Below are 17387 nucleotides of genomic sequence, written 5' to 3' on the forward strand. Positions count from 1 at the left end.
CTGGGTTACCATGGTAACTGACTCTGAACGCTGGCAGGTTTTCTTCAACAAACCCTGAGTTTCTCTCTGTGGAGCCAGAAAAGCTTTTTTATTTACTCATTGATTCAGTCGAAAGCCAATATGGTAACGTTTATCGAAGCACATAATCGAAAGTTTGCTGTATGTCAGATATTAGTTTAATAAAGTTATCGCTTTTATGCGCTGTCAGTCATTTCTTTGAACATTCAAATATTGCAAATGTTAATTGCACTTAATGTGTAATGTCAATTTAAATTATAAAGACCGGTATGAAGCTAAAACACCAAGGATTTTAATGAATTATTATTACTAATCACTCATGATATGATTGGTCGGACTTATGGAACATAAGACATATAGTCTGAAATTATTTTAACATTTCAAGGACTATTTAAATTACCTGAATTTGCTAAAGTAGTTGAAATAAAGCCACTGAATACTGTTGAGCCACGATCCAAATATAGATGTCTAAGCTTTAAACTGCTGTATTTTAACCTTTAAGTCACCAAACACATGAATGGATCAGATTTTGAGCCCATAATCATGTGTCTATGTCTTTGATCAATTTATCTTTTACTTTTTCAACTGTATTTTTCATCTTCAGCTGTTGGCCTATACGTTTTGTGCTCATCCGATTAAAGCTGAATAAATATATCTATATTGTAATGTAGGCTACAGCCTAGTGCACGGTCAGATTGCACCACCACATCATTCATTGAGGAAGGTAACCTGGTAAATAATAAATTAAAGGACATGGTGAATCATGGATGATGCTTTTTATGTTCAGGTTCAACCTACACAGAGTTGATTGAACTGACTGATCAGCTGTTCTGAAACCGAAAACGTGAGTTTCCCACCTCAGGATCAGTCAACTCAGAGTTCAGCTTTAATCTCAGAGTTTGTTAAACTTGCTTTCTGAACTGAGGCCCAGGTAGCCTGGAGACAAGACTGACTATCTGCTGCTGAACTGACTCATAGATATAACTGGTGAATATTATATTTAGTAGATCTCCCTCTGGAAGTTCTAAGAGAATACTGAGGAGCTAAGATGTGAAAAATGTTTATGTTCAATTATATATGATCTACTATTAAATTAGGACATCTTTAGGCTACAAAATAGATTCCATTAAATGTCCATTACACACAAGTGGAAAATAAACGGCAACAAAACCCCTTTTGTCCAAACCAACAAACGGGCACTATGCAGTCTGTGCATACAAACGTTCTTCAATTATGTAAATATACCACTGCCTTCCTCAGTGTGTGTACAGCACCAGTCAAACATCTGGACACACCTCCTCATTCAACTACTTAAGAATCTAAAATATAAAACATATTCTGGTTTGTTGAGCATTTGTTTGTTTACCACATAATTCCATATGTGTTTCTTCATAGTTTAGATGTCTTCAATATACATACAATGTAGAAAACAATAAAAAATAAAGAAAAACCATTGAATGAGAAGGTGTGTCCAAACTTTTGACTGGTACTGTATGTAATCACAAGACTCAAGCAGAAAAGAAAAAAAATCTCAGACAATTAAAACAAAAAATGAAATAACAGGAACAATGGACACCAAGGCTGCTGAAACTATTTTTTTAATAAAAATGAAACTTATTATGGGCTGCAGACTGCGCGCAATTGAACTATGCTGCTAGGCAACGAAGTGGTTGTAGACTCTCTGGTGCACAGAGTTCATCAGTGTGTTGTTATGGTTACTCACCTGTCTGAGCCCTTCACGGTCAGCTCCAGGTTCAACTCCTCCACTCGTTCATCCTCAAGGCACAATATAACCACTCTGTTCGGCTCCTCTGTCCCAGTACAACCAGTCCAATCGACCTCAGTGGGAGCAAAGGTGGCCCCTGGAGGATTCTTGAAATGTTAGCATGTTAGCATGTAACATACAGGTCACGAACATCGTGGGTGCTAAACAGTCCGTCCAATAAATCAGTCATTCATTAAGATAGATGCAACATTTTGTTTAACTATGCAGAAGTATGCTACAAGTGTGCCAATCAAACCCCCCCTGTATGTGATGCCTAATCTAATGGTGCTTTAAGTGGCCTCGGCCTGTGAACGCACCGTCTGCTCTCATGTCCGTGGTGTTTCCTCTGCCTGTGTGGAGCCCCGCCCCCTGGTGGCCGCAGACACACCTGCAGCTGATTTACCTCGTTTCTTATGTTTCATTATGTTTCCGGGTTATTTCGGTCAAGGATGTGACTTGAAATGTAGCGAAGTAGGCTGCAATACTTGTTATTAGATGAACTTATGTTCTAAAAAACAAAACACATTTTTAAAAATGCAAAAAAAAAAAAAGGCCTACAAGTAGGCTTTACAGAAAACTACTTTATTGCAGTAACACAGGTAAATGTATGGGTAATATTTGAGGAAGTTTTTGTCTTTTCAACCAAAACTACTTTTATTAAGGCATGCATTACATTCTCCTTCATGTGGTAAACCAATGGATGTATGGATAAACTTTAATGAAGTATTCTGATAAATCAGACACAGTCACCATTTTGGAGAGTGTTATTAAGTTAAGAGAAGAACTATATATTACTTAAAAAGTAGAAATCTTACACATGTATATCAGCAGAACTGCATGCCTAATCATATGCAGTAGAATGACCTAATATTCTGTATAGTCGGATAATTATTCATGATGCATTACTGGGTAAGCAGTTTGTGGAGACAAAGTGTATAGAAGGTAATATACTTCTGGGTAGTTTAATTCATAAGAATACATCATATAAAATAAATTGTTCACCTATTTTGTGTGTAAATCCAAATCTGAAAAGTAACTAGTAACTTTAGCTGTCAAGTAAAGGTAGTGGAGTAAAGAGTACAATATTTCCCTTTAAAATGTTGGGACGTAACAGCAAAAAGTAGCAGAAAAATTCCACTCAAAAGTGTACTTAAATACAGTATTTAAGTAAATGTACTCAGGTCTATATCACTCATAAAAGTCATATTTTTTTGTCTGGATGAGAAAAGACTGACACGGCTAACAAACAGCTGCCAAAAAATCTTTATTCAGTTAAAACCAGGTGCCTCCAGAGTCTTCGAGTCACACAGATCACTCGGAGAAGTCTAAACCGTAAACACTGAGTCAAACAACAACAGCACCGGAACGCAATTTGTCAGAAAACACCATTTACAACAATAACAATGGCAGTTTCTACACACAGAGATCGGATAAGAAAAAAAAACTGGTACAGGGGTTAACAGTCAGTGTGTGTTGATTCTCCTTTTAGAAAAATCATTAAATAGAATTCATTTCATGATATTGTAGAAAAGAATATAAGAAAAAAACATAATTGGTGCAACAGAGTATAGTATTTGTGATAGAACAGATATTGCAAGTGCTTTGTGTGTTGTGTTAACAATAAAGAATCTCATGTTTAGATTGAATGTGTGACACTAAACCGTCCGTGTGTAATATGTTGAAGCAGGCCTTGTTTTAAATGTGCAGAGAGAGAGAACATTCAGTCTAAACATGGCTTAGTTTGTGTGTGAGTTTAGAAGGCAGAAAATGTCCCAATTGACTTTCCATCAACCTGAACAGTGAGAGTGTACAGACACATTGTGATGTAAAGGAATTTTAGCTATTTATGGTTATTTGCAGAGAGAGTTATATGAGAGGATTTTTGCCACTCTCACTTTTGTTTGTCAAATATGAAGCCACAACCAGGGGACGGTTAGTTTAGCTTAGCACAAAGATTAGAAACAGGGGCAACAGTATAGCCTGGATTTGTACCAGCAACTCCAAAGCACACAAATTAATACAGTATATCCTTTTTGTTGTATCTGTTCAAAAGAGTGTAAAAACAACATGTTTATGGGTGGTTAAAAGCTGGACTTGGCCAGGCACAGTAACTTCCTGTTTTCACGCTAAGTTAAGCCAACCTGTCTCCTTGCGGTTGCTTGAAATTATATGAACTTTACTTTAACTAAAGAAAAAAGACCCAAAACTGAATTCAGACAGAGCAAGGCCAGCTGTTTCCCCCAGTTGCCAGTCTGTATGCTAACCAAAGCTAACCAGCTGCTAACTGTAGCTTCATATTTGACATTCAGACATGAGTGGCATCAATCTTCTCAACTAACTCTCAGCGAGCAAGATAGGCCACATTTTTTAGTTACCTTTAGAGTTTTGTTTTCACCTAACTTCATGCTAGGCTAAGCTAACCGTCTCGTAGCTTTATATTTGACGTCCAAACTTGAGAGCAAGAACATGATTAACCATATTTCCCCAAATTTCAAACTATTAACTTAAAATTTCAAACTCTTTGCAAAGGGCAGGGAGTCACATGTGTGTTCATCTACAATATTGACACAAAACCAAGGCCATGCAGTTAATTGTTTTTTCTGAAAAGTCCCTGTTTCTTTTCCTGGTAAAACAACGACCTTGGTGACCTCTGGCTTGGAGACACTTCCGTTGTGGTGCAACAAGACATCATTTCCTCGAATTATTAGCTCACTCACAACCAGACCCTCCTGTTGCAACTCCAGAAATCTCTCTAAATCTTTAGTTTTCCGAAGAAAAAAATCTATATTGCTTGTTATAAACTGATCCATATGTGCCCCTCTCCTCCCCCTCCCCCTCGCTTTGAACCTTCCTGCGCCCTCACAGCGAAGGGAAGCTACCGATTTCATGGACAGCAGCGATTCTTATCAACTGAGGTCACAGATGGAGCCTGTGTGTACATGGGCTGTTTTTCACCACCCTCATCAATAATTCAGCGACTCGGACACGTAAACAGCTCCCTGTGCTCCTCTAAGACGGCAAACATCTTCTTTGAGCTTGACTCACAGAAGATGCCGTGATTCCTCTGCAACTCAACCTGCTGCTCAAACACCTCATGGAGCAGACGGATAAGTGCACAGAACCTGTCTACAGCCTGGATAAGCATCTCTACAATCACTGCATCATGTAGAGTGTCAGTGAGCTTTAAAAAGATGTATTGTCCATTTATGTTTTGCATTATAATCTGTGGGCTCCTTTTGGTCATCTGATGGAGGGTGATGCTCTGCAAGATGCCAGTGTTTATGATAATGAAGCAAACAGGCTCTGGTGTGAAAAGCAGCATGGGTATTTTTTATTTTTCTATGTCAATGCACTAGTTAATAAGATAATACATGAGGTTTGAGAGCTTGTACATTGAAAGGTGCATTAATGGCCGCAGGAATGGCTTGATTGGAGAATAAAGGTACACACACACACAGTGAACTTATATGCTCACACTTTCCTTACACACACACATACAGGAGGAGGTGTTAATGCTACATTGAGCAGATGGGACATACCTCAGGCGGTCATGTGAAACACACACTCCATCTTCTCACGCTGCACATACACACACACACAAACACACATTTGATGCTATCAGCTCCTTGGCGGAGCCGCGCGTTTGGACCAGCGGCCTGGAGGGACGCGAGCAGCTTCCACCAGCGAGCTCTTCACATCATCACAGGATGAGACCTGAAGCCACGGGGACATATGTTGAGCAGCATGAACGCATATTGCCCCCGATGACATGATCTAACACAGTTGGCTCTCACAGTATCATTCACTCATATTGTGTCTGCGTGTGGAGAGGTCTGGGTTGTGTGATATAAAGCTTATGCATGAGTGAAGCGAAAGAAGTCCAGCCACACAAAGGTATTTATGAAAAATAAAACACAGGCGAAATTTGTTTGGGAGCTGTGATATTTAGTTGCATATTCAAATGCTTGCTTTATAAATTCCGCTTGATAAATGATGCAGGCGCACATAAATGTTGCAGTTGCATGAGAGGTGGAAATGGAGAGGGAAGGAGCTGTGCCAATTTAGAAACATCAGGCAACTTCAATCTTTTCAGCGCAGAATAACAAATGTTGTCTCACACACCAGGCTCATGAAAACACACTGTACTCCAGATGACCCAGAGGAAGCACACCTGCGGGACTCCTCACGCCGTAGTTTTAAACTAGTTTCTCCACATTAAAAAACAGAGTGTTGAGGAGAGGCTCTGGGAGACAAGTACTCCTGTTAGAGCTGACAGTGTTTGGGTTATCAGAACACTCTGGTGTTGTAAATAATTCCTAAACCTTCTGCAAAATGAAATTTTCTCCTACAGGGTTGTTTTTTTTCATTATCAGATATTTATCTGATCGTAGAAGACAAAATTTAGGGAGATCACGCCAGTGAATTTAGCCTTTGTAGTGTTTGAAAGTGTCAGCTGGCCCATCTGCAAACAGTTTTGAACACTTTCCCTTCTTGTTCTGCACCAACTGTTCATCTAAACAGCCCCCCCAAAAAAGGCAAAACATCATAGAAATGTAAGCTAATCTGCATATTTCCCCAAATGTGAAACTATTCCTTGACATTTCCTCAGCACAGAAATAGACGGACGTAGTACCCCCCTAAAAAAACACCTTCCCTGTTCATGTCAGACAGTGTATTCTTAACATTTTACAACCAACTGTGAACAGATCTGGAGAAGAACCATGTGTTGCATCTACGATTTAGTTTACTGTCTGGAAACACATATTAAAGTACATTTAGAGGCTTCAAAAGGATATAAAATGCAACATACTGTGACCACGTCAGGGTGGAGAGCAGCCGCCGCCAACTCAAGTCTTAAACACCTGTAGTGCGTCGTTACCTCTATTATTACAAGCTTACTTCATTTCTGAATGTTTGACAAGTACTTTTAAAGCTCTCTGTGTGTTTTCATTGGAGGTTTTTTGGATGCAGTTGGAGGAAGAACAACTGAGACTTCACACGTGAGACCTCTTCATAACTCCAGCTGGCACTGCTAGCATCACTGCAACACTCACTGAGAGATGCAGGCTTTGGTGCACAGCCTCCTCTAGTGATCCGTCTTCCCCCAGCATCCCGTTAGACTCCCCCTCGGGACCGTCTAACTGTTAATACACACACAACGAGGATGGCGAGAGCTTCTCTCAGACTGTGACAAATTGGTCTGTGCCAGCAGGGAATCACAGGTACTTTCGACAATTTTGTACATAATTGAAAACATGAGACAGACATTTCTTGTTGTATACCAATCTGAAGTTTTAAAAAAAACACAATATAGTGTACATTTGAGATAAAATAAAAGTATACTGAGGCAACCCCGGCTGCTCCCAACACGTCATGGACGCCAAAGCACAAATAGAGCACATTTATATAAAGTCATGTATCATATATTTTCCTTATTTGCATGCACATGCAGTATTAAAAATACAGTTAAAACAGAGCATATAGTAAATATAACGTTTGAAAAAAGAGTGTAAAAATCCAGTGCGACAGTCGTTGAGTTCTTGAGGTCTACATGATTGTAATCAGATAAAACAGCCAATGAGATGATCCAGTTTACAGAGAGGGCGGGTCTCTGTGTTGCATATTCAAGTTAAACTGAAGGATCCGTGGCTGAAGTGCTCTAAACATTTCTTAGTATTCTGAATAATCACATCCAATTATAGAAGTGATACAGATGGGAGTTTATTTTCACTTCTCTATCTGCCTTCAAACAAAGCAGGTTTCTATGAAAATCACTTCAGCAGCTCCTGCAATAAAAATGGATAATCTCACTGAATGCTTCACATGCTGTTTGCTGAACGAGGCGTCCTTGATTTCCCAAACATTTCTACATTGCACCACAACAGTGACCCTTCACATGGACATACATTTATCTACAAGCCCTTGAACAAAAGGGAGAGAGGAGCCATGTTTGGGAAAACAAAGAGAAGGAGAAATAACAGACAAACCCCCCCCCCCCCCCCCCCCCACACACACACACACACACATTGAAACATAGTATCGTCCTAAGATTGGATCCAAAAAGTTTACAAGTTACAGCAAAGAGTAGAAAAGTCCCTCTTATACTTTGCAACATCTTTCTAGAACCGAGGCCAAAGGGGCCTCTGAACGCAACTCACAGGACATTTCTTTGTATCACAAATCTTTGAATTGTAGGTATAGAAAGCAGAACTCGTACTGGCCAGCACCAGAGACATTCCATCATCGTCGCTGTGGCCCTGCATAAATCACAACAACACACCTCCACTCAGGAGTTTCTAGACACAACATGGCAACTGAGGTCCACTCTAGAAACTCCACACTCATCAAGGCACATTCAGGACTCCTATATTCCTCCAAAGATTACCCTTATGGGGGGACAAAAGCAGCTCCTGGAAACACATACTAAGGACTTTTTAAATCTTTAACCCCCCAAAAATTGTCTTGGGAGTGTTTGCAGAAGCCATTTAATCCACTTTTCAACTGTCCTCCTCCATCACATTCCTGAATGATGGAATGGACCATGGAGGGTCCCTCCCCTATTTTATTGACAACAACACCACCGCGTGACCCCGGCTCTTGATAGGAGCCTGGCCGTCAGCATGGTTGCCATAGAAACTAGCCCTACGGTTGGTGGTGGGATCCGGACACACTGCTACTTGATCTAATCTCAGGGTCATGAAAGGCAATGCTATGACTACACAGGTATACTCCACTGTACTCAAATAGTCAATTTCTGTTTTTCAAGCACATTAAAAACAAGTCTAATTACATTTCCAGGCTTTTTCACATGACGTCTGACTCCACAGAGTGCCACCTGCTGTTGGACTATTGTTGAGTGGTATTTCTGCAGAACACAGGAGGGTCTGTGTGCAGGAGCTGCAGGCCAGCGCGGCCGATATCAACCCTGTGGGCATCTGCTCACATGTTTTTAATGCCTGCCAGAAGTGGGTGGCCAGATAATCTGCAAACCACAGAGCTGAGGGGGGGGGGGGCTCCTGACTGAAGGAGAACCTGTCACTCTAACTTCAATGTCTGGAGATTACGGTGCAAATAATAAAAGAAATAAGCACGTTTTTTAAAAGTCAAGAATGTCACATAAACATGCTGATACACATTGATACTGTAGCTTAGATATACTGTACCACAGCTTAATCTGTATATATTGTAGCATATATTGACCTATACTTGGATGATATAAGGTATAATAAGTGTCAGCCTCTTGTCACAAACAAGTCTTGTCATGTATGAAATATTGATCTCAGTAAGGATCAGGTACATAAACCACGAACGCTTATAAATCTGTCAACATATGAACTGCTGTTAAAGCCATCACTGCTACGCTGGACAAAAACATGACATTAAATGTGTGTGTATGTGTGTGTGTGTGTGTGCGTGAGGACATACACATTGAGGGTCCCTCGTAACTCACATGACTTGATTTTTATACCGCCCGTAAGCAGAATAATGCCATCATTTTTTATTCAGCTTATAAATCACGGTTGAAAGCTCTGCCCTTTAATTGGCGGCGGTGGCGGCTGTGGTAAACACACCAGAGAACAAAAGACAGGCATAAGTATTCATATCACTCTCACGAGAGCAACATGACCGCCTATTGCGGCTCTTTGATGGCACTGTTTTAATTCTGCTGTGCGAACACGTGTTTATAATGGCAGGACGCTTCTGAGCTCGCGTACAGCCGCTCACTCGCTCCCCAGGTTGCAGGGCTGAGAGCTCATTTCTGCTCTAATATGAATAAGTTAGATGATCAGATCAGGAGCCATATGGCATGTTTGGCATCATTAGGGTGTCAATTTGGGAGTCAGAATGTAGGAGTCATAATCTTTCTTTTTCTGCCAGTTTTGCCCAAATAGAAGTAAATTATCCAATATCCCAAACATCTCACAACATGTCGGGTACAATTTTAAACTGCTAAGAATCTGTGATGTTAAAATAAACATTTCTGCATTTTTGAGCGAAGAATGAAACTATGGATGAGTTTGTGTAGCTCTAGTTTGTCATGTTTAATGTACTTGGAAAATTTAAAACTAATGGGATATCATCTGATGAAACACGCTCAGATCGGGGCTCATTCATACACTCCTTCTGGAGCTTTCGACCGAATCACATTGTCTTCATCAGCAGATTGAGTTTGCTCAATTGTTATGAAAGAGAATAAAGTTTGAACATCCTGAGTTCCATGACAAATGGTGAAACTCAATCTACTGATAAAGACTGCGTTATACGGTTGAAAGCTCCAGAACAAGCGATTAAATGGACCTCGACCTGAAAATGTTCAGATGTTTCTAACTATTTGCTTAGTATTGAATATTTTTGTTGTTTGGGGGATAACAAAAGTACTCTCATGCTCGCACATAAAAAACTGCAGGGATATAACACAAAAATGCATTTGGTCTAACCTTCAGGTCCGAAAGCCCAACAAATGAGGAGACGGCAATGAGAACTAGTCATAAAATAAAAACCATCAAAACTGATGAGGAAGCAGGAGAGAGAGAACAGAGGTTTCGGGGCGACGCCCTCACTAACTCGTGTCTAGAAACTTGGTAGTCTTGAGGCAGGGTGTTTTTATTTTCATGTTCTACAGCATAACATTGTGTACAAAATGGAGTAAATATGATCAGATGACAACATGGGAGAAACAGCACTGCATGGTCAGATAGCACCTCCATCCCCCCCCCGCCGAGGCCACAGCACCAGTACGCACAGTGTGTAAACACAGACCTGGGCTGAGTGTCTTTGTAAGTCTCTTACTGCTGAGGCCATCTTTGAGCCGTTGGCAGGAAGTGGGACCAAGATGTTCTCAGTATAAAGGATGAAGTCCAGGCCTCAGTCCACAAACAAATCCCAGAGTTCCTGGACAGGTTTAAGAAATATGGCAGCAAATATCCTTTTGAGGATTTGTACTTACCCTAAACAAGGGTGTGAAATTAGCTTATTTTGGCTAAATCTTATTACTAGCCATTTGGTCGACACAACACTGACCAAGAATCAGAATCAAGAGAGAGCTTCTTATTAAATTAGCTGCCTGGAGATGCTGCCACTTACAATATACATTCTTGCCAGAACCTCTGAATGATATGAACTACAGTAGGGGACTTGTTCCTGGACAGAATCTGATCTTTTTTTCACACAAGGAAAGGAGATGGTCCCAACACAAACATGAAGCACCACAATGATGGATGGAGAAAGGGCAGTGGGAAGTGCATGGAGTTTAAAAAAAACAAAAACATCAGCCACATCCAGCCACTGACGTCTGGACCAACAAAAACAACCTCGAACCCCAAAGTGTTGGTGTGTCAGGAGCCTGACAGGAAAGCGCCACAGGCCTTTCATGGGGGAGGGGGAGCAGAGCACCGTGCTTCAGCGGCGGCCCGCATACTTTGCCCGGGGCTCCTTCACGTTCACATACAGAAAGCGTGTGACAGCACACATGGGCGCAGACGCACCGAGATGTCGATCAAACTAATTGCGAGTGGGCCTGCGCGCCACCGGGAGAGGGGAGTTAGAAATAAGATAAAAGGTTTAATCAACTGTGGATTTCGACCGCTTAGCGGTGCGGGCCGCGGGGAGGCTGACGTGAAGGAGCTCCAGGCGGGAGCGAGCGGGTCACACTCGCCGAAAAGAGCAAAACAAGCTTGGCTTGCAGTGGGAATTATGCCTGGGCTGACTCCTACAGTTAGCCACAACAACAAAAAAAATCCTTCAGCAGAACATGAAAACAAAATTCATAAACAGTATATATATTCACATATATATGGAAAAAAAAAAACAGCCAAATCAATATCTTTTTTTCTTTGAATTTAAATTCCAACATGTTTTTCTTTACGTATATATAGATTTGTCTTTTCTTAAACAATAAAACGTTCACATAATACAATGGCAAATCAGTTCGTAGATAATCTAAATAGTTCTTACTCAAACAACAATGTAAAACCATGGAAGAAGCACAATGATTTTTTTCAAGAGTGACTTTAAGGCTATCCCTATATTCCAAACAACAGAAACCCGATGAATGGTACATTATTCCCTCACGCAATGTCGTACTTGAACCTGTCTTGTTCGTAAGGTGGCAAATGTAATGACCGAGGTAACTGGTCCGGAACATGGAGCTTAGAGATAATACATAATTACATATATACATGAAGAGACAAAAACAAAACAGAACAGCTGAGAGAACATAACAGAGCTACGCTTTTTACGAACAGGTTTGGAAGTACAGAAATGTATATTTAATGGGCGAGCACGTGAGTTTATTAGCTTTTGTTGGCTTTGAATAAATCTGGGGTTAAATGATCCTGTGTGTGAGACAGAAAGGCCAATCAAATATTTCATTGTGCATTCAAGAAAATGATCATATAATGCAGAGAATAAATGCAGAAACAAAATCACAAAGTGTCTGTTTGTAGACAGATTTGTAGAACATTTCTATTAATATCAGTACATTGTAATTTAAGTAGAACGCAGCCTCAGGTTCCGTTTATCTCTAGAGAGTGAACATCTGTAAACTGTAAACTATGTGGCCTATTTGGATTTTGTATCCTGCCTTTGAGCCAACAAGAAGGCTGCATTCAAATGTACCATTCAAATGACAAATCAGATATTTTTACCAATGACACTCTGGATCTCTTTTTCCTTTGTCCGTAACAAGGTTTTGTGGTGATCACAAGGACTCTTATGAAAGCTTTAGTCAAAGCTTTTCTTGCATGTTGCCAAGTGAGTAAAGTGTGCTGTAGTGAACATTAAACAACAAAGCAATGACCTCATCAAGTGCTTAGAACTTATTTCAACCCTATTTGCTTTCTTCTTTTTTTTAACCAGTCAAGTTGGAAATGAAGAGGGCTAGTGGAAGATAGAAACATTTCAAATCAATAGAAGTAACCACAAAGGTACCAAGTGCTCCGTTATACACACATACAGTGCAAGTGCCTCGCTTTTGGTATTCAGCCCTCCTCCTATGGTTAACAGATCATGGAGACGTAAACACAAAGATATTTTGTTCCCTTTGGGAAGGTGTAAATGTTGGTCGAGGAGGAGGGCAATCTGTCTCTCTGTATGTGGTGAAAGGTGTTTATCTTTTTACGGCCTTGCAGGCTGCTGACTTCATGCTTCCAGTGCTGCCAGGAAGGTCTTTTAAACACCCTTTCTTTAGCAGGTGGTAGGTAAACAGTCTTGGTTCGCCAAAAAAAGAGGGAGAAAAAAAAGTAAATCACATCAGCAAACATTGTAAACACTTTAACAAAAAAAAAAACAACATAAAGAATAAGATATAGAGTTTTTGGTTCCAAAGTTGCCAGGTGTAACGAGAGAGCGAAGCTATGGAGACGGTGCTGTATTCAGTATAACTCCAAGTTTTAGCTGCTGGTTTTGCTTTCTTTAGATTCACATCCCTGATAAAAAAGATAAAGAAAATGAATCAACCGGATAAAAAAAGCGACATAGAAAACTGTCTTCTGCTTTGATTTTGTGGGAATACCTGTGTTTGTTTTTGTGTGTGTATGTGAATGCTGTTGCGCTTCTTATGTGGTAAATCACTGGCATGGTCCATCTGCTTTCCCTGACTTTAAATGTTATCCTTTTTGCATTGATCATTCACCGTGTGTGTCTCTTATCCTCACTTACCTGTGTTCATGTCAACCTTCCGTACATTCCCTCTGAAAGCTGTCAGGAGTGAAGAACAAGTGAGGAACCGGTAGAGGCTGTAATGTCGGAGATAAAAAAGATCTCCTCAAAGAGTCCAGAAATAAAACAAAGAAAAGTTAAAGAACGAACAAAAACTGTGAGCTTTACCTCCATGCTTTTCCATAACGTGCTTCAAAAACTGCAGCAAAGAGGCCCATTCTTCTTTTAGATAAAAAAGTGAAGAATCTTTTCTTTTTCTTTTGACAAAAAAAACACACAAAAAAAGCTTTTGGCCTTTTTTTCCAGAATCTTCCTTGACTAGACTTTTGATTTAAAAACCAGAGCTTTACAAAACATTGAAAGATGCAACACTGAACCCAACATTAAAAAAAAAAGAAAAGAGACGGAGAAATCTTTAGATCTACTTTCTCTTTACACTATTTAGCTGCACTGGAGTTTCCCCAAAACTGGGAATGGTGGGAATGCCGAGGCAGTGCTGGGAATCCTGGATGGCAATGTAAAAGTGACTCTGCTGTCCTTTGGTTCCTTCCACTGCTGGAGTTCAGTGGAGCTGGGGGGGGGGCATTGGGCGGAGCCAGGAGATGACGGACAGTTGCGATTTTGAGCTGAAGAAAAACCAAATGCATGCAAAATGAAGCCCCTCCCCCTCTTATCTGGAGAAAGGCAGCAGTGCCCGTTGGTGTGGCACACTGGGAAGTTTGGTGGGGAACGTTCAGTCGGTAAATCTCTGGCAGGCCTTTTTCCAGCGGCAGGCGGTGCACCACATGTCGCGGTTCTCCATCCCGTACACCTTGCGGCATTTTTTCCCTTCACCGCGCACCTTCCTACTGAGGAGGAGAAATAGAGAAAAAACTGATGAAACTGATGGAGAAGACTGTACATTATTATCTGTTTTAACAATATCACGAGGGCTAGCATCAATCTCGCAGAAACATGTAGAAGATCGATTCCTGACGTCTGAAGCTTCATATTTAACTCAAGAAAGCAAATGTTTAAACTATTCCCTTAAGTAGACTTCAGTGTTTTTAACAGGAACAAAGTATTTTCTAATTGCAGCTAAACAACCATCAACAGACAACCATGTCTTAATGTGGTAAATATGAAACGGCACAGAAATCATACAATCTAAAACAGCTTGGTTCCTTATTGAAGTGGATTAGCCCAATCAGAGGCTGATCTGATTAATGGTGACTTTTCTTTAATTAAGAGTCATTGAGCTGATTTGAGAGAGTCAATATTTTCACCTTTTACCACATGGTGTTTTTCACTCAGCCAGGTTTAATTAAAGTAGAAAATCATATTAGATGCATCGGCTTAAATATGAGTCTTGTCTTTCGGTAATATCTAATATGTTCCTGAGGTTTATTTTGACCTTTAATTGAAGCTTAAAGGGGAATGTCAGATGAGCGTGCTGTGAGGATCCAGTACCTGAGGGCAGTGGTGGCTCTGGGAGGAGACGAGAGGACGGCGATGGTCTGGGAGCGCTGATCGCCGAAGCCCTGGCTGTTACTGGGGGACACCTGAAGACGGAAGACAAATGTGTGATGAGAGGAACCCAAACGTAGATATATATGTCTGTGACCGACAACAAATGCCCGGTCTTGCATGTCCATTAACGTTTCTTCACCGTTGTCCCGGTGAATGTGACGGGTGGGGACTGCCAGGAGATGCTAAAGCTGGAGCTGTTGGTTGGGGTGAAGCTGGTGGAGGCTGAGCCGTTGGAGTTAATGTTGCTGGACGGGATGGACACTGGAGCCGTGGCCTGAGGGCAGAGGTCAAAGGAGAGAAAGGTGGTGTTTTTATACCCCAATATAAAAATGTACATGGAACAATAGTACTTATATGGCCTCCACATAGCATTTCTCATTCTCAGAACCCTAACTTCTAAATCAGGTTGTTTCTTCTCATGTTTGTGTAACTGCTGCTTGGTTTGGCTCTGTGCAATGGTATCTAGGGTGGTGTAACTGCTTTTTATTTCAAAATATGACATTTATTTTACTATTCCTTATTTGAACATTGGGTGGGCCACTTCAAAACTATTTTTCTCCCTGATATTCATCAGTCAACTTAGTAAAGAAAGGAGCCTCAAACTGAAAAAGTGGTCATGTTTTTTGCACTTAAGGTCTTCAGGTATTGCACATTGTAAAAACTCCTCATTTAAATTAAGCGCTAATAACTTATATGTTGCTGTTATGTTACACACACGTTGCCGTCACATTAATTGATGGATTAGGTCATTGCTCCACATACAATTCATTGTTCAAACCCGCTGCTGTGTGTTGATATACCACAACTATTAGCACAGCTGCTAACGGGAACAAGGGACCATTTAGTCGCCGTGACATCATTTGTTGTTTTGTAAACACTGTGAAACATAATCACGATAATGAAGACCCTGATGTGAGTGTGTGAGAGAAAATACGTGCATTTTGTGTAGCCTGATAAGTATGTTGTGCTGTGCGTATTGATCCAGAGAGTGCATTGATCGTGTGTGTTGTACACAGATCTTAATCTGTGTGTGTACGTGTGCACACCTCCTCCGCCCCCTGCACCCTCTCACCTGGTAGGCGTGGTCCGTGTGGATGAGGTAGAGAGCGCTGGGCGCGGAGCGGCTGAGCGGGGTGGTGCCGCCGGCGTGATGCTCCTTGGCGTCTGAGGACTGCGGAGGCCTGTGGGGGTCCGACAGCTGGCTGAGAAGCGGGTGAGGAGAGGGGGGAGGAGGAGGAGGCGGAGAGAGGACGGACGGGGACGAAGGGGACAGGCTGCTCAGCCCGTCGGCCACCGAGTCCGTGTTGAGCTTGATCTCCGTGTAGTAGAAGTCCTCCTCGCCGTCGCTGCAGTCCGAGTCACAGTTACGCCTGCAAACGGACGGAGGACGCAAACGGTGAGGAGCAAAGTAGAAATCCAGACATAAAGAGGAAAACAAAGACTAATGTCCCTGTGAATGCTGATTACTCGACGTCCACAGTTCACAGCAAAATGTGTCAGTGCAGTCACCCGCGACCCCTGCTCCCCCTTCAGCATTGTCATTCCTCCAACTAAACACCGTCATCTGCAATTAATCAGTGCAGGACCTCAGTTTAATTGAATGTCAGTATAAAAATGTGTGATTCATCCGATATCATTGTTCTCCTCCTCCATCCTCTCTCCCAGAGCAAACAGTGTTACCGTGGCGATAATCCATCAGCCATTAATCAACCGTTTTGACAATGAAGCTGGTTGGAAGAAGGGAAGTAAAAGGCTTTTTTTTGGGGGGGGGGAGGCTTTGAGTGGACTGTCACTTAGGTAGGCAGTGTGTGTGTGCGTGTGCGTGCGTGTGTGCGTGTGTGTGCGTGTGTGTGTGTGTGTGTGTGTCTTACCCCAGGTGGATGGTGCGGATGTGTCTCTGGATGCCAGCAGCGGTGCTCAGCACCTTGCCACAGTTCTTCCACAGGCACTTGAACATCACCTTCATGGAGTTCTGAAGAAAACACACAAAGTATGGCAGCCACAATCAGAAAAGACCAGAGAGTAAATGACAGCAATCACAAGTGTGCAGTTCAACTCCCTGAGTGGGTTTCTCATGATATATGCATTAAACTCACCCGCTCATTCAATTAAATCCATCTCTATAATTCGGATGTTAGAGATATCTGGTATTTCCCTCCAGCATAGGTCAACTATCCTTATCTACATAATTTCTTCCTCATTATCAGGCAGGTAGGAGAATGTTTCCGGCTTCTTAAGAGACCAGGTAACATACAAGCATATTGATTGCTCAATGCAACTGAGGCCCTTTTTCTCTCCTATCCTAAGGGGCCAGATTAAAACTTTATCTTTTGATTTGTTTTTAACTTTAATATTTTTATTATTATTTAGGATTTAATCTGCAGGACTGCAAAAAAAATATATATATTGTTATTATAGTCAGCGTTTTCCTTTGACT

General features: G+C 41.3%; 1 protein-coding gene across 1 annotated transcript in view; it reads right to left on the minus strand.

The window, feature by feature from the left end:
- Positions 1–13845: 13845 nt before the first annotated feature.
- The window catches only part of znf704 (zinc finger protein 704), a 44967-nt gene continuing 41425 nt past the window's right edge, over positions 13846–17387 (minus strand). Inside the window, exons 5-9 of the mRNA XM_054606452.1 lie at positions 16822–16922; positions 16023–16320; positions 15090–15224; positions 14891–14982; positions 13846–14289 (exon numbers count right to left, since the gene is read on the minus strand). Of these exons, the coding sequence (XP_054462427.1) occupies positions 14175–14289; positions 14891–14982; positions 15090–15224; positions 16023–16320; positions 16822–16922 (741 nt within the window). The 3' untranslated portion in view covers positions 13846–14174. The remainder of the gene's footprint in view (positions 14290–14890; positions 14983–15089; positions 15225–16022; positions 16321–16821; positions 16923–17387) is intronic.

The sequence above is a fragment of the Anoplopoma fimbria genome, chromosome 10 (genome assembly GCF_027596085.1).
Source record: "Anoplopoma fimbria isolate UVic2021 breed Golden Eagle Sablefish chromosome 10, Afim_UVic_2022, whole genome shotgun sequence".
Lineage (NCBI taxonomy): Eukaryota > Metazoa > Chordata > Actinopteri > Perciformes > Anoplopomatidae > Anoplopoma > Anoplopoma fimbria.